This window comes from Mustela nivalis (genome assembly GCF_964662115.1).
Source record: "Mustela nivalis genome assembly, chromosome: 8".
Lineage (NCBI taxonomy): Eukaryota > Metazoa > Chordata > Mammalia > Carnivora > Mustelidae > Mustela > Mustela nivalis.
Window position 1 is genome coordinate 127,432,056 of NC_139027.1, and position 18,309 is coordinate 127,450,364.

The 18,309-nt window shown below is 47.8% G+C and overlaps 1 protein-coding gene across 16 annotated transcripts in view; it reads right to left on the reverse strand.

Moving 5' to 3' along the window:
- The window catches only part of PTPRT (protein tyrosine phosphatase receptor type T), a 1,049,177-nt gene that overhangs the window by 285,431 nt on the left and 745,437 nt on the right, over nucleotides 1-18,309 (reverse strand). For all 16 annotated transcript variants that reach the window (XM_082744638.1, XM_082744637.1, XM_082744651.1 and 13 more), the window contains 2 exons: nucleotides 17,071-17,272; nucleotides 15,590-15,692 (listed from right to left, as the gene is read on the reverse strand). In XM_082744638.1, coding sequence (XP_082600764.1) covers nucleotides 15,590-15,692; nucleotides 17,071-17,272 — 305 coding nt within the window. The remainder of the gene's footprint in view (nucleotides 1-15,589; nucleotides 15,693-17,070; nucleotides 17,273-18,309) is intronic.

Below are 18,309 nucleotides of genomic sequence, written 5' to 3' on the forward strand. Positions count from 1 at the left end.
TACATGCTAGGATGAATTTTTAAAAAATACTATACAAGACAGGACAAGTAATGACAGGTAATGCAGCAAAGTGGTTAAGAGTTCAGACTGTGGAGCCAAACTGTTATGCTCAAATCCCAGACCAGCAACACACTAGCTGTATGAATGTGGGCAAGTTACCTAATCTCTCAGTACTTCAGTTTGCACATCCTAAAATAGGGGTCATGCTATTCTTACCTTAAAGGGTTTGGATGAGAATTAACTGAGTTAATATATGTAAAGAACTGAAATAGTATCTAGTACATAGTAAGCTTTGAGTTAATTATACGATACTCTCACGAAAATAGTATATACCACTTGGCACTGAAGTGCCCTGCTTTTATAGAATTATAAAATTAACCATTGTGTATTTATTTAACTAGAAATTGTGGCATAACTACATTGGGAAGCTGGAAGGGAAGTCCTGGATGATTTAAAACAGCCAAATTCTCATCTATAATAACAGGAAGTAAATAGACAATGTCTACAATCAATGGTTTTAAAACAGCACGTTATGTAGTGACAATGCCAATTCCCAGAAGAAATAGAGAATTACAGTGCAGTTGCCTTTGGGACACAGGACTGGGGTGCGACAAGGTGGGGGAGGGAACGGGCATTGGTTCTCTGATTTCCTAACTATGTACACTTGTTACTTTGAGATTCTTTTTAATTAAAGAATGAAAAAGGTTATTGTATATGAATTGGCTGTCAGTGCCCGGCATATTAGAGTAGACGCTCAATACATTTTAGTTCGATTTTATTCGTTTCAGTAATTCCACTCATGGGAATTTTTCCTCTTTAAAGATACAATACCACAAGAAAAACATGGATGCTTATTTCTGGGTTATTTATAACAACAAATAACTGGAAGTGACCCAAATTACCAACCATATAGGAATGTCTAAGTCTTGTGCAAAAATTCGGTTGAATGCTATAGGCCAAGAACTTAAGTTTATTGTTTCAGATGGCTATGGACTGGCTAAAATATACCCCCCCACACACACACACACAGTGAGAGATCAAGAGAGAGAGAGTGAGTGAGTACACACTCTGATGTGTTTAGACTAGGAAACCTGAGACAACCAAGGTGTCCAAACAGAGGAGATAGAAGTGTGGTGCATCTTAGAGCAGCTTCCCCTGCCCCTAAGTCTCTAATGGGGGCTTTACAGCTGCTTGGGTCACTATGGAAAGGGAATTTCTTCCAAAACTCAGAGTTTCTTTTTGAGCTCTGGTCTCTTATTCTTAAAATTCACATCACTATCCGGGAACGATGCACACGAACAATCAATGCCATTAATAGCAATTACTGCAGATACGTAGGAGCCTCTCCCTTGTCCTACAGTCAGGCTCAGCATTAGCCAATTCATGACTCCCCTGGAATTCATTATCAGGAGTGGCTCAGCCTCCAGCTCCACAGTGCTCAGAAAATCCATTAATTAGCAAAGTATTGACAAAACGAGATGACGACAATGAAAAAAATGGATGACACGGGGCAACAGAGTGAGTCTCCATCTGAACCTACAGACAAGGCCTCCATCTCTCAAAGAGGCCATGAACTGAACAAGGCAGCTTCTCTAGATCTTCGGTTTCTCACCTGAGAAACGGGATACATTTTTCCTGCTTCCATGTGATGCTAAAGAGTATAAAATGCAATGATGCTTGGGAAGTTGTTGATCATGGGTTCTGATCCAAAGTAGGAGGAATTCAACCAAGCTCAGCTATGTGTGTGACTCACTCCTCAGAACTGTGCTTCTCAAGGCTTAGCTTGCATCAGAATCCCTTGGAGGCCCTGTTAAAACCCAGATGGCTAGGCTCTACCCCCAGAGTTCCTGATTTGGTAGGTCAGCGGGCAGGGCCCAAACCTCTGCATCTGTAACAGATTCCCAGATCATACTGCTGGTCCAGGACACAGGCACAAATACTACCAAAACTAACTGGGATAAAAGTTGAGACTTTGAAGAGAGAAGAAAAAGGCCGATGGAGAAAGTTTTCTACAGGTCCTCATCTGTCCTTTGTCCTGATGCCCACTGGGCAGAACCTTGACTTAGCATCTTTACCAGTGCCGCCTCCTTCCCAAGCTCCCTTCCAAGGTTCTCTCACCGAACCAAACCTTCCTTGTCAACTTCCTGCACTGAAAGATGACAGCCCGATCCCATCTGCCTGCATCCTACGTGCTGATGCAAGAGGCCACCTTTTTAGGTTCCAAGAAATTATGCATTCGTTATGGAGGAAATTAACACCTCAAAGCAAACTATAATTAGGAATTCTTCAATTCAGTTTATGCTTTTTCAATTAGGCACTCTATAATTTTAATCATGGGAGCATTAACATGTTTCTGTAATTTATATACCTGTGGTATAATTAAGCCTGGGAAACACATTGCTCTAAACTTGAATAGAAGGGATTGTTTCCCTTCACACTTGCAGTATTACAGGTCCCTAATGGAGAGATGATGCCAGTTTCAAAGGAGCCATTTCTAAGTTGCAGAGGCCAATGAGAGAGCTCCTGGCTTTGGAAATGTGAAGGCGTTCGTAGACCATGTGGTGCCTTTGAACATCTGGCTCGTGCATAGACATCTACATCCCCGAGCTTCAACTCCTATTGTGACTTTCAAAACATTCCCGCCATTGGAAACTGCTTTGGACAACTATTCTTGGAAACTAATTTCAATTAAGCAGGAACAGGGTGTCCTGGCAGGGGAGACGTTATCCGAGAGCCGTGGGAAGCAGATGGCTCGGAACTGAAGAAACGAAACAATAGGCTAAAACTTAGCCTGGAGAGGGACCAAACTCCTTTTTGTACACTGATTCCTCTTCCCCCTTCTCTGATTCTGTTCCTTTCTCATAATTTCTGCTCTGCCTTTTAGCTACAAAGCAGGGCCCAGATACTTTGTGCAAGGTAGTCCTCTTGGGATTCCGAGCAGTTCTGCAAATTCAAGGAATTCAGAGGCACGCGGAAAGTTTTTGTGCTTATTCAGTCTGAACCTCTGAACTTTCTGAAGGTTAAAAACCTTCATTTTATCCCCCCTCCTCTTCCTGCTCTCCCCACAATAGCAAATTCAGATTTGCTGACTGCAATAAAAGGAAAAAGAACATAATCAAAACTGGCCCGGGGGGACAATGCATACAGATTCCAACCCAGCTGAGTGACGCACCCGTATCGCTGCAGCATTTTGGCACTCAATATATTTTGTCTGATCTAAGAAAATATGGAACTTTTTATAGAGCGAAAGTTGGAAATGGATTTGTTTCTCCCACGCTGCTCTAGCCTCCCACCAAAGAATACAGATTTGTTCAGATCCCGACACTCTGTCTCACCAAACATCCATCTTCTACCTAAGCCCCCTATCTGCACTGAAGTGATATATTCAGATGTACTATGAGCAACAACACAACATGAATGGGTTCACACGCCAGTCATTGTCACCATCGTAGGAAAACAGGGGTGTGTTTCTGACCCCCATATGGACCTTACTTAATGAAGTAAGCTGGCAGAGATCCTAGTTCGGCTCTTAGGCGCTAAAATTGATTATCTTCATGCTGAAACATACACCAAAAAGAGACGCAAGTTCCAAAAGCTGTAAAGCCAACACGGGCAATTCCACAGCAAAATGTAAAACAACTACTTCCCCGTATCATGAGAATAAGCAAGTACCGGCACCGGAGAAGAGAGTTCTTGGTTCCCTTTACTGGCTCGCTTCTCCACCCAGGAGCCCACGTGTCAGCCAACCTGGGGGTACCAAGGCTGTGGCTCAAGACCAGCACGATCATCCTGTGGGAGTTTGGGCAAACACAGATTCTCGGGTCTGGTCCTGTTAGCCGCAAGGATGGAAAACAATCTACCTATTTCCTAGCTCCCTTGATGATTCTAATTACCCTGGAGTCAAACCATTTCCTAGATGCCACCCCAGTGAGTGGGATGCAGTGGAGTTTGGAGACCGTCGTTCAGGAAGTCAGGGTCTGAACAGCAAGTCAGCCCAGTCGTAGGTGCCTATTAACAGTCCCTTTGAAATGCTTACATTAATACTCCCTCTGAAGCCATACACGGGCCATGTCCTCTATTTAGCAGATCTCTGAAGGTCTACAGCAGTGCAGTGAACTAAAATTTTCTGTGATGGTGGGAATGCTATTCAATATGGTAGCCACCAGCCATATGGGGCTACTGTCCTTGAAATGTGGATGGTATAATTGATGAATCAAAAGTTTTGCTTTAATTTCATTCTAATTAGTTTAAGTTCAAATAGCTCCCATGTAGCTGTGGCTTCAGTATTAGACAGTGTGGGCCTAAAGTCTTGCCCTTGAATCCTTCTTGTGTTACTGGAGCTGCTACCCCTGTCCTGGTTATGAATACTTTTTTATACATTTATAATCTGCTTAGTGAGCCTACACTCAAGTGGAAATGCACCAGTGAAACAGCAAACCAAAAACAGTTGTAGCCAGGCAAGGAAAGGATGGGCTGCGTCATGAAAAGGGATAAGTATGAATTTTTTCCGCCTCATGGCTAAGTTGTTCTTGTCCTACCAAAAAGCCAGGACTTTCAAGATCACCTCTCTCACTGCCACCGAGAGGAGGCAACTCTCTGAGCGCCAGCCCTAGGCAGCTGGAGCGAGCCTTGTGCAGAATGCTTTTTGGATGAGAGCAAATCTCCTTGGATTCTAACATGGCACAGATCCATTCACTAGCTCAGAGAACATCAATAGATCAGGCTATAGAAATGCACTTGATGGAGGCCGACTTGAAAGTCTGACCTTTGGGCGGCTGCAGACAGAGAGACTGAGAACCATCCGTTATCAGCTGTGCAAGATCTGAGACAAAGCAGTGATGCAAACTGTCACCGGGCCCAGAACACTGCGAGGAATAGAAGTCAGCAGAAAAAAGTTAGAGCAAAAGTGAGACCGGGAGAAGGCACCTTGCAGAATCGCTCTTGCTCCTGCAAAGCATTTGACCACTTCCCCAGGGTTGGGAGGATTCATGGCACAGAATTACATTTACTCAGACAGCCTGCCCTTCCTTAGTCTGGCTTCTTTGGTCCTCGAAATAACTTGGCTTCAAGTACCTTCACCTTGAATTCATTACCATCCATCTACTACCACTGCCAACATGGTCACACCCGGAGCCATATTCTCCCACTGCAGGGCTCCATTACTAAAACCTTATCGTTGATCACGTTACTCTGAATGCCACTTCGTGTCTGTCTAGCCTCTCTCAGCCTTGCACCTTCTGCACAGCTTCCTCAACAGCACTGGGGTCACCTGGCCCTCAAAATCTCTGTCATTTGCATATCGACCTCCATGTGCTTTTAAAAATCAAGCCTGGACCATATGACCCATATTTTTTTTTTAATTTGAATTTTTATTATTTTTTTCTCCAGATTTTAATTTAAATTCTACTTGGTTAACATAGAGTGCAATGTTGGTTTCAGGAGTAGAATTTAGCGATTCATCACTTACATACAATACCCAGGGCTCGTCATAACAAGTGCCCTTCTTTTTTTTAAATTATTTTTTATTTTTTTTATTAACATATAATGTATTATTAGCTCCAGGGGTACAGGTCTGTGAATCGTCAGGCTTACACACTTCACAGCACTTACCATAGCACATACCTTCCCCAATGTCCATAACCCAACCAACCTCTCCCTCCCTCCCTCCCCCCGGCAACCCTCCATCTGTTTTGAGATTAAGAGTCTCTTATGGTTTGTCTCCCTCCCGATCCCATCTTGTTTCATTTATTTTTTTCCTACCCCCCCAAACCCCTCATGTTGCCTCTCAACTTCCTCATATCAAGGAGATTCTATGATAATTGCATATGACCCATTTTTAAGAACTTCCGTTGACTTCATCATCTTCTTTCTCCCATGGCCCTGGATCAAGGTAGGTGTCTTTCTTCTTTTCTACAGTCAGAGCTGCTGGGAGCTCTTAGAGAAAACTGAACTATAAAGCTTCCACCATCTCCTATTTCAAAAAAAAAAAAAATTCTTCCTTTGGCTTTCACGTCTTAACTCTGCCCTGGTATTTCTTCTACCTCTTTGGCCAGCCCTTCTCCATCTCCTGTGTGGTTTCTTCACAGAGGGCTCTCTGGTCCTTATCTCTTCTCATAGATACTCTGCCTGGATAAGGTCATTTGCTCCTCCCATTCTTCAAATACCACTTGAATGTTAATGGTTCTCCGGTCTCAAACCCCCTGCTCTCATGCCTCTCTAACCCTCCAGCCTTCTGGAATTTAAATAGTCCCTATGGTAGGAGGTGAACATGACAACCACACTCTCTTCTCCCTCATGCCAGCGACAGTCTGTTTCCATCTCTCCAGATGGCAGACGGTCCAAAATAGAACACTCTCTCGTTCTTCATGTTCCAGCAACTGCTCCTCCTGCTCCATTTAAAATATTCTTTCTGAAACACCTGTTTTTCCTCCTTGGTTGGAGCCTAAGGAATAAAATCCAGAATCCATCAACACTGGAACCAATTGTTGGTAAGTTGGGTTGTTTGGGGGCTGAGAAAAGGAAACCTGCAACACAGGGAGGGTGAGCTGGAGTGACTGTGAGCCCACCTATATTACCTGGGGCCCATCCTTCCCCCTTTTGTTTTCCTGCATGGTCTTTCCTACTGGGGCTTTGTGTCATACTCACTAGACTGACCCTGTCTCTTTGGTTAGTTTCGATGGTAGCGATGTGTCTCTTTAATCGTAGTACCTGTACCCTTTGTCGCCATATTTAGAGTATGGGACAGCCCCCTTGGGAACAGCCCTGTGGTAGTATTTATCCCACTAGGTCTTATTTCTGCTTGTCTCTTTTTGTATCTGGCTCCTCCTCTTCCCCAGTCTGGTGTGATGAAATCCTGGCATGTGGATAGACTTGGCAACAAATGATATTACTTACAGAGCTAAATCTTCTTGCAGTCTACGTGAGAATGCACTTGCCCATCCCTCCACCAAAGTGGGTCACATAGCACCCCTCATCTTCAGTCCCCAGAAAAGGAGACCCAGAGAGCTGGGGAACTAAGTGAAATTAATGATGTCTTAAGAAAGAGTATCCAAGTATAATTGCCATTTCCATGTCTCCCAATGCAGACAGGGACTCAGGAACAGCTCAGATTGCCCCACGCTAATAAATCCTCAACAATCTTCATTCCGCCTTCCTAATTGGATACTATCATGTCCTCATATCTGAGACTCAGATGGTAATGATGCCAGTTTTGCTCACTGAAGCTCCAAGGGACCAGCGGAAGCCTTCTGTGATGGTTTTACGTGCTCCCCATCTGGGCTCCACGGTTATTAAAGGAATCCTGGAAAAATCTGGCAATTTTTCCTCTTCTTCCCAATTAAGTGTTTTCTTTCTTTGGGAGTGGACTGGATCTCCAATTTGTAGGGCAGCTCATCACTGTGCATTTCAAAGTCATAGTATTAACTCCCTGTACCTGTCAAGTGCAAGGGGCTCCGGCGTTTCTCATTAGAGAGCAAAGAGAACTTGCAGTGGGTATTAGAGGCCACTCACCAGATCCCTCTATCTCCATGTACGTGGACTCTCATACTCCCAGCACTCCAAGCCTAGTACAGGTCTGAAGCATCCCATGAAAGCAAGTCACAAGTCTGAGGTTTGGAGGACGTCCCTTGGAGGTCCCCAGTACTCTCCTGGACCAAATCTCAGTCCTGTTCTTGCCCACCTGGTTCCTTATCCCCATCACATTCCTAATCTTCCAGGCCACATTCATCACCACTGGTCTCCCTTGGGTAATCTATCCTCCTAGACTCTTTCTGTCCTCAGTGTTCCTTGACTCAGAGACTCCATGTCACTAATAAGCCAGAACCTGGGAGTCACCCAGGACAATGTCTTTTCTTTCCCATCCACCTGCCTACCCCATAGAGTAGCCATCACCAAGGTTGCTGCCCATTCTCCCTGATCAAGGCCCTCTCTCCAACCGTTCAGGCATGGATGGCCGTTCCTTCTCATCTGGAGAGCAATGTCTTCTGGCCCTTTCCCATCCAACCTCATCAAGGGCCACCCGCCCTTACATTTTCTGGCCACTGCTGCCCTCCTGGCCTCCTTTTATTTTTCTAACCTCATCTCCTGACTCCCCAGCCTGGTGTGACCCCCTCTTAGGTGAAACCCAAGACAGAAACCCAAGAAGAAAAACCAGTAAGGTATGCCTTGTCGAGTTAGCTCCCCTCGTGGGCAACCAGGATTCAGTCTTCAGGCATGTGGCACATGCCTCGGAATGGTCCATACGGAGGACAGGAATCTGGGCATGCTTGGACTCCCGTCTCCTCCTGGCATTCAGTCCTGTGTGTTTCCGAGCTGGCTCTGCCCACTCACACTAACCGAGGTCTGTGGGGTCTTTGGAGGAAGCACTGAAGCTAAGAAGAAAGAGGGCGGGGTGGCGCTGCAGGAGGGGTCCCGTCCCTCTGCGTGAACCTCTGCACAAACCAACCAGCTCAGCCGCAGCTAAAATGAGGTGGGGGGTGGGGTGAGGTGGCCCCGAGCCAGTGAGAACCAGCTATGATTGCGAACAATCTGTATCGTCAGTTAGTGTCTGTGGCAGCATTTGCGGGGAGCTCTCTCTGCCATTAGGATGTCTGCACGTGGGCCTGCTCGCTCATTTCTGGATCTCCAGTGCTCAGCCCAACGGCTGGCACATGGCTGTTTGCTCAAATTCAAATGCGTATACCGACTTAATGAATTGTGAATGGGAAACCCGGACTCCTCTCCAGGGATTTGGTCTCCCCTCTCCTGCTTGGTTTTGACTGCAGGTCTCCAGTCTGGTTTCTTTGTTTATAAGGTCTCGCTAAAGGAAGCTCACATGGGGCCCCAGGCCCCTTGCCGAGGATGCTTTGGATCTGCTTTCCTTCGATTTCACAGCATATAGTGGCTGGTCCTCCAACTGGAGGGCGCTGCTCTTAGCCCTTGATTTGCTGGCCCTTTTGGCTGTGGAGATGCTCCAGCCCCATCTGCTTGATTTCGTGTTTCTGAAATGTGCCGAAATCTGAGGCTGTATTTGGAAGCAATATTGTTCTGAGGATTTTCTGACATTCATGGAGTTCGTGGCACATTCTCTGATGTGTCACACCCTTGCCAGCACCCTATAGCCAGGACTTCCTGGTGTCTGAGCAGCGAACAGGCATCAGACACAACAGGTCTCAAGTCTCTGACCGGGGAGTGCCCAGCGCAGAGCGGAAGCCCTGAGCAGAGCTGATGCATCCTGCTGCAGGGTGGGAACTGGACACTGGACAGGTAGAGAGAACGAGCCAGGCACAGAGAGCAGCAAGGCAAGGGCTCAACTGCTGAGAAGAGAACAAAGGGTTCCCCACATCTGTTAGGACAAAGTCCAAACCCAAGATTCTTTACCTGGCCCTGGCCTGTTCCTTTGTCTCCCTCCTCTTCCCTGCCCAAGAGCTCTGTGGCTCCAACCACCACGTGAACACACCCTGTATCTTCTCTGCCTCGGCTCCCACAGTGTGCTACTTCCCCCTCCTTTCCTGAGCAAACCCCCCTCAGCGGGCAGATCTAGGAGCTGGCAACACTGCCTCCAGGAAGCCCTCTTTGCACCTGAGCTCATCAGGCTCATGATGGATGCCTCTACATCCAGCTCTCATAGAAACCTCTGACCGGGCTTTTTTTTTTCTTTCTCTGATTGTCTTCCTGACAGAACCACATCATCCAAAATGGTAGCCATGAGCTAAGAATGACCTTGAAAGACTTAAAAATTTAAAAAGCCAGTTCCTCAGTCACACGGGTCGTATTTCAAGTGCTCAACAGCCACAGGTGGTTGGAGATGCTGACTGGACAGCACGGACACAGGACATTTCCATCGCTGCAGGAAGTTCTACTGGGCGGTGCTCTTACAGATTGGGAGGTAGCGGAAGGCGGCACCTGTTAATTGCATTTCCAGTCCCAGGACCTGACATCTACCAGGCATGCAAAACAGACGTGCTGAATCACTCATTTGTGTTTCCGAGGACCTACTAAGTGCCAGACACTGTCCCAGGGGAGGGGATCCATTAGTGTTGAGCCTCACATCTGCGGGAACTCACAGTCTCGAGAGGGGCGGGCAAGACGCAGAACCAAGAAAAACCCACTGGCAGGTGCATAACACAATCAAAGAAAGAATAAGGAAAAAGACTCCCTGGGCCCTGTTGAGTAAACACTGGTAAAGGGAGGCAGAGAGAAGGGGAATAAAACCAGAAGCGGAGGTCAGAGGCAGATTCTGATGGGCCTTGAATTCCAGGCTAAGGAGCTCGAACCTCATGTGGTGGAAAGCCAGTGACCCATCTAAGAACTTCAGGGACCATTCTAGAGCTCAGTGGGGAATGGACTGAAGGAGGAGCAGTGGACAGCAGGCAAACCAGCAAGGACCATCGTGGCAGGTCAGGGGAGTGGGTGCGGCGTGGCAGAGGGGTACAAGAAAGAGCTAACCGCACAGCTGATTCCAGAGTGGGGTGGACAGGTCTCCGTGCCTGAAGGGCGGGGAAGGAGAGCAGGGGGACGGAAAGATGTCCCCAAAGAAGCCAGCTGGGGATCTGGGGTGGGGGACTTCGGCTACAGAAACTGGGGCTCTGCCTCAGAGACTGCATTATGGGTGATAAATTCATGGCCAAGTTACTTTCTTACGAAGGTTACCACAGATACATCAGCGTGACAGGTGGGGCGTGGGGGAAGAAGGTTTGGCGGGTTCGAGTTGGAGCTGAATATTAGATTCTAGTCACTGTTTGATTGATCTTTTAAGCAATTCTGGGATTCTGTCACTTAAAAACCAATAAATCTTTGAAGGCCTGGGGAAAGCAATGCAAAAGCAATAAATCTCCATTGTGGAGTATTAGAAAAATAGGCCAAGCTTCCGAGGTGGTTTGGATGGAGGGATGGGGGTGCAGGAGCCCCACACGACAATCCGCCCTTGTCCTCCTCGCCTTCCTGCGAGCTCTGTTCGACCAGGCAGAGCCGGACCCCTGGCGCTTCCCAGGGGCAGCAAGGGGCAAAGCAGGGCTGGGGTCCGGCTGAGCCAGGGCCAGAACACTGCTGGCGGAAGGCGGGAAACAGCCGCACGGGCAGGGCCTGCACCCGAGGCTCAGGAGTGAGGCTGCGGGAGGACTGGGGACTCCACTCAGGGACGGGCTGGGGTTCACAGGTGACAGGCTGGGCCTGGACCACCCTGGGCTGGAGGGCCCCTGTGAAGTCACCTTGCCTGCTCCAGAATCCCTAGTCAACAGGAGCTCACTCCACAGCCCCACCAAATGGTTACCGAGTCTTCACTTGACATCCTGGGCAAGGTGCTAAGTCCCTGGGCAGGGAATACAGAACCTCCGGAGGGAGCAATGAACTCAGAAGCAGGAAGCAAGGTCCACACACTGGCTGCATGGAGAATGAGCTCCATGACCCTGAGCCAACCACTTAGCATCTCAGACCTCATCTGATAGGGAGACAGTACTTTCCCATAGCTGACTCCCTGGGTAAGCGAGGACCACATAATACAATGGCATTAAAGGTGCTACCAACCATAAAACACGATTCCAGACGTCTATGACCCAATCCATCCAGGGGCTCAGTGTGTCCTGTGGTTTAGAGAGCCTTCCCTGTCTTGTTGACGCCTGTGTTTCTCTGACCTGCGGGACTCTTCACTGCCCTGCTGGCCAGGGATGGTCTCATCCCTCTGGCCAGTCCAGTTCTCTCCATCAGTACACTGTCCCCACAGGCTTCGCAGGATCTTGTTCTGCCAGTTTCAGTTCTGTATCTGGTTACCTGCTCCATGGCCTGCCCCCTCCCTGTTCACACGCATGCTTGCAGGATACTAAGCCTCAAGGGGAGTATAGTATACACAGGTGTGTATCTACCTTGTGTCTTGCTCTATCCCCATTACTGAGCTCAGCTCCTGGGACATAGCGAGGGCTCAGTAAATATATGCTGAATGACCTAATGGTCAATTCCTGCCAGATGGACATCTTAGTGCCTAGAGTTCAAGGCGAAAAAGGGTTCAGGGAACTGAAATCTCCTGTGACATTGCCCCTGCTGTCATTGCTGCTGACCTGGAAGTCGTGCAGGCCGGGCCTGGTTAGTTTCCTTCCCTTTTGGGCAAATGCCCAAGCAACGGTCTGAAAATAATTCCTGAAACGGAGCGTACACCCACCCTCCGTGATCCAGAGCCTTGGGAAGAAAAGCAGCCAGACATTTCTAGACACCAAGCATTGCCCCTTTGAGCAGTGACATTTAATTTTTTTTTTTTCCCCAATGGAAATGTCACCAAAATATGTCATGCACAACTTTCTCCTTGGGAGGTAGTGTGAAATGAGTGCTGGCTTAGGGTCAGCTGGACTGAGTTTAAATTCTGTCTGTACCACTGCTTGCCTCATGGCCTGGGTCAACTTACTTGGCTTCTATTTATCTCAGTTTCCGTATCTGCAAAATGGGGAGATGATTATTGCAATGTTTTGAGGATACAAAAAGTTGATGTACGGCGACAGGCATGTAGCAAGGGCTTCCTCATTACATGGAAATTAGCAGGCTCTTTTCACTTAAAGACACGGATCATAATGCTACATGTTTAGTTGAACCAGAACAGTTAACGAACATGCATGGCTGTGAGAGTCTGCAGGGTCACAGCAGGTCGACCTCCCGGTTTGCCGAGTCATCTGTGATCATCTCATACACTCGCCCTGTTTTTCTTTGCTCCCTGCTCACTGTCCTTTCTCACTGCTTCTGGGTCATTTCCATTCCTACATCCTAATTTACTGCAGTCTTAGGATGCAATGGGCTTGTTAAACAGATGTGCAAATGGAGAGCATGCAGGCCCAGAGGGAAAGTGTAAGGGGCCCTTCTCTGGGGGCAACTGTTTCCAGCTTCCCCATGAACACTGGTTTGGGCTGCTTAAGAGGACCCCTTTGCTGGTCTCTGGAGCTGGGCAGGCCTGGGTGCTAAGTCCCATCTCATCACTTACTTACTGGCTCTGTGACCATGAACTTTCGGTCTCCTCATTTCTAACAGGAATATAATAATACGAATAGGTTAGTCAAGGTTAAATTCTTGGAACGTAAGAGTTGCCCAATAAAACACAGTGATAATTACTCCCATCTGTGTTCAACTGGGCTTGATGGGTTTCCAGAGGCTCATAGGTAGATAACCTGATTCATCTTGAGGATGGGACCCTGGATCCTGTATAGAAAAATCATCTTGGGGGCGCCTGGGTGGCTCAGTGGGTTGAAGCCTCTGCCTTCGGCTCAGGTCATGATTCCAGGGTCCTGGGATCAAGTCCCACATTGGGCTCTCTGCTCAGTGGGGAGCCGGCTTCCTCCTCTCTCTCTGCCTGCTTCTCTGCCTACTTGTGATCTCTGTCTGTCAAATAAATAAATAAAATATTAAAAAAAAAAAAAAGAAAGAAAAATCATCTTGATCCTGCCACAGGGCAAGACCAAGAAGGCTTATTTCTCAGTGTAACTTTTGTCTTAAAAGAAGTTTCTCCGCAACTTTGCGCTGGGATAAAGTTAGGGAGTCCTAGGCAAAAAAACAAAGCCCTTTCTTCTCTACCATGGAATCAGTTAGGGTCTCGAAAAGCTCTGGAAATCTGAACAGGATAAAAGTCTCATCTTATCACTTACTGGCCCTGTGACCATGAGGAAGCGGCCAACTCCGTGACTCCATAGTGATGGTAGATTTTCAAAAAACTATTCTGAAGAGAACCTCCTGAGTGCCACAAAGAAGAAGCAAAGCCAACAAAGGAAGGAACTCTTGGAGGTCTGGCTGGCTTTTGGCATTTCCATATTTTATTCGACCCATATGAAACAGCTACCCTCTATGTTTTCCTGATAAGGGAAATGGAGGGTCAGGGAGATTAAGTATCTTTCCCAAAGTCACCCAGCACTGTTGGAGCAGGATCTGAATCCAGGTCGGCTGTCACCAATGTCACATCCTCTCCATCACCCCACACAGCCGCCAGCCGTCGGCAGCAAACCAGAAAGAATGCGTACCTGCCGGGAGTCGTACAGTTGGATGCTAGCTGATGAGGTCGCCTTGCTGACCCGTAGGCTCATAGTGATGCAAGGGGAACCAGGGTCTCCAACATGAAGGTCTTAGGCTTTCGGTCAGATCTGGCCTGTGTGCCTGGGTCAGCTGCTAACTTGCTGTGCAGTGTTGGGCAAGCTATTCCTTTTTCCCAGAATGTACTCTTATCACCTGAGAGGCTCGCTTAGATTTTAAAATAGTGACCAGTGCTGCCGTATGGGGGGTTACGAGCTGGGAAAGGGAGAGGTATGGGTGGCCCAAGGGGAACCCATGATTTGGCACCCGGAGGACCTGCATTCGAGTTCAGCTTTCCTATCCAATCCCATGGGCTCTTGAGCATTTCCGAGCCTTGGTATCTCCACGCGTAAATGGGGACAATCACTTACAGAACATACACAGACAGTGCAATCCATGTACAGAGAGAAGCAAAGGGCCACATTGCCTGAGAGGAATGGGAAGAAAAGCAGTGAGTCAGGCAATGATTCTTCTGAGGGAACAGCCACCACCCACTCGGGCTCATCACAGATAGGACGGTCCCGGAACAACCCATGAAGAGAACACAAGGCAGAGGTTCCACGGTCAGGTGTGCCACGAGCACTGCACACACCTGTTGCAAGGCCTGACTTAGAGTGAGACCCTGTTCGGAATCTTTAGAATTCACAGCAGCTTCCAATTGCTGGCCGTTGATTCTGTTTCCTCTGCCACCTATGCTTCCTGGGTTGAGCTGGATCCAGGTTGGAAAACCAAGACCTAGATCATCTCCATAGCCTCCATCCTGGCTGGTCTCCCTGTCTCCAGTATCATAAACGTGACCCTGCAGGGGGCTAGCCCGGGGCTCCCCAAGACCCCTCAAAGAAGCTGGAGCTTCTCAGAATTGGCCCTTATTCTCACCCGACCGCTCCTGCCTTGACCTTCATGCTAAAGGAAAATCTAGAGCCTTGGATTAACTAGTCCTGATTGCTCCTCACGATTTCAGGTGGCTTCTCTCCTCCTGGCCTTGCTCATGCGGGACCCTCTTACTACTTGGCAAAAGATCCAGCTCAGTGTCACTGCAGACTGTCAGCTGGGAATATCTTCTCTTCCCTGAGCTCTCATAACGACTGATGTGTATCTCCGTCAACACGCACTTTATTGTAATTATGTTGTCATGTTTCTTGCTTCCCAACTCAAGTGTGACTTTCTTCAGAAAATGACTTCTTCCCAGCTACTTTGGTACTGTCTCCCAAACAGTTAAACAGTGCCTGGCCCTGAGTGAGTGCCTAGTAAATGTTTGCTGAAGGAATGAATAAACAAATCGCTTTGATCCCTTGTACCACACTCATTCCCCACATATGAGATGCTCCAAGTGTGCTTGTTGAACTGGGAGGAGCCAATTTTTTTTTTTTTTTTTGAGTAGGTTCCCCCATCCAGCATGGAGCCCAACATGGGGCTTGAACTCATGACTCTTGAGATCAAGACCTGAGCTGAGATCAGAAGTTAGATGCTTAACTGACTGAACCCTCCACGTGCCCCCGGACTGAGCCAGTCTGAAAGCTGTACCCTGGGGCAAGGTGTAGTGGTTGGCAAAGCCCAAGTGACGAAGGCTGCTCACCTGACAGGGGCTCCCCGTGACTGAGCGGGCTTCAGCATCACCGTGATGGTCGTGTCCGTCTCATTCAGTGGGGTGTCGGTGTCGTATTCAGGCATCGACGGAGCTGGGCAGAGAGCAGAGAGAGGAGGGCACTCAGCAGGGGTCTCAAACCCAGCTCACCACCTCCCTTTGCTGCCATCTCTAAAGATACCCAGGATGACCAGTAGGGGGCCATGGGGGAACCGGTTGGGTGAGAGTCTCTGGGCATCCCAGGCTTTGAGCAGAGCCTGCTCTCCTTCCAACCTGCCTGGAGGTCCCTTCCAGGTGCACGAGAGTCTGGGGGAGGATGTCTGGGAGGTGGCCAGCAGCCCTCAGGAATCAAGTCCCCCACCAAATAAACAGATAAAAGCAGGAAGTCCAAGTACTTAACAAAGACATGAAGGCAGAGTCGACCTTGTTCAACATATTTGAAATGCAAATTACAGCAATGATGAACTAGTTCCTCTTATCCTTTTGCTCCCAATCTCTCTCTCTATTTTTTTTTTTTTTTATGAGACCCTCACTTCTCTCAGCCCCAGCTGATAGAGGAGTACAAAAATCGAATCCCTTGGGAAGGTAATCTAGCCGTTTGTATTAAGAGCTATTAAAACCCACATCCCTTTTAATTCAGTCTTTCAATTTCTGGAATTTAGTCCTGAAGTTATAATCCAAACCAAGGAATTAAACTTTATTCTGTAACATGTTTATTGAAGCGTTATGGTATAAAAACACGGAAGCACCGCATACATCCAACCACGGGGGAATGTTTAATTAAATTACGTCCATCCACTTGACAGAACATTCTCACGAAAGCAATGTACCAACATGGAAAATGCTCATGGTAGAAAGATAAGTGAAAACATTAAGCTGCAACAACCACTGTGGGTATCTGTGCCAAGTATGTATATATGCAGGCCAGAATTGCACAGGTATTCTCAAAAAACGTGAATTGTAAAATGGGATCGGAGATAATTCTCTACTGATGTTGCCTGGCGGTGGGGGGGGCCATCTCAGGGACAGCAGGGGACATCTCAGACCTCCGTGGCTTTACACTAGTCACTCCTTCTCTCCTTCCTTCATTCATTCCCACACATTTCATGAGAACTTGTGCTGTGCCCTGTACTGACAAAAAGAATATTGCTGAAATCACATTTTTTTACAAAACAATTTGTATGAGAAAAAAATGTACTATTTAATGCAATTGTGTGGTAAATTATTTGGTGAAATCACTTAGGGTTCCTGCCGGTCTAGTTTAATTAGTATGTTTTTTACACTTTAGGAAGTTCGTGATTTCGGTTTACTTCACAAGACTACAATGCTAACACATTAGGGACTGCATCGTCCTAATTGTTCCATACCATGAGGTGACAGCTGGCTCTGCCCTTTTATGCTCCCAGGAAAATTAGGAATGGGGGGGGGGCAGACATGTTTCTTCCCTTTCCCCTTTCTATTAAGAGAGATACCTGAAATTTTGGTGGCAATCCTAGTGGTGACAGGGGGTCCGAAGCCCTTGGCTGTACTGGCTTTGATGGTGAAGGAGTAGGTGGTGCCCGGGTACAGCCCCACAAAGAGGTGGTGGGTTTCATTCCGCAGCTTGAAGACCTTCCCCCGCTGGCTGGAGAGGTCGGCACTTGGGTCCAGGGAGCCAACGGCCTTGTAGTTGATCTATACGACAAGCGAGGAAGCAAACAAATAAATAGGTCACTTGGAAAGCTAGATGGAACTCATCCAGGGGAACATCGGGGGAGGAAAGGCGAAAGAGGCACGTGGACTTGACAGCAAGTTCTGCTGTGACTGTCCAGCTTACACATTAACCCAACCTTGAACACTCCACTGTTGATACACGGGAGCGCGGTGGCGCAACAGAAACAGAGCGCGAGCCACACGCCCGCTTTTCAGTCTTCTCGTGGTCACGTGAAAAGTGAATAAAATAAAGAAGAAAGTAAAATTGATTTTAATAATATATTTTGTTGAACCCGGTATTTGCCAAGGTTAATCATTTCAACAGGTATTATAAAAAATTTAACATGGTCTCTCATATTCTGTTATTCAATATGAGGTCTTGGGAATCTAGTACGCAGTCTGTCCATTTGGACGAGCCCCATTTCTGAAGCTCAGTGGCCACTCAGGGCCAGTGGCTGACCTATTGGGCAGCCCCAAGAGTGGCGCTTCCATGCGGTGTCCCATAAGGATGGTTTGGAAGGCTCATTAGAAAGGCAGTTCCCATGTCCCTTAGTCCCCACAGCGCCTTCTGGGGCTTTCTTATGTGTTATCTTGTTGCTTTTCACCAAACCTTGGGGCCTCAAGATACTCATTCTCGTTTTAATATTGGAGACACTGAGGCTGGACTGGAAGTAACTTGCATGAAATCAGCACTTTCCAAACTCTCTCCGGTGATGGCCCAGTGCTGTGTTTCTCAATCCCCTGCCGAGCCATCCTAATCTGCAGACTACACCCGCCGGGGCGACTCACCACATATGTGAGTCTGGTCAGAGGCCAGACCCGTCCGCACTCTGCAGGGAGCCGGGTCCTCTGGCCCCACCCTTGGGTGTTGGCTCAATGTCAAGGTCCTCTGAGAGTTTCTAAGCGCTCGCTCTCCATTTCTGTACCTACCCTGCTGTGAAAGGAACCAGACAGGGGGCATCCCAGCATCAGCGCCCACAGATCACATTTTGAGGGCCACATTCCTAAATCACACAGCT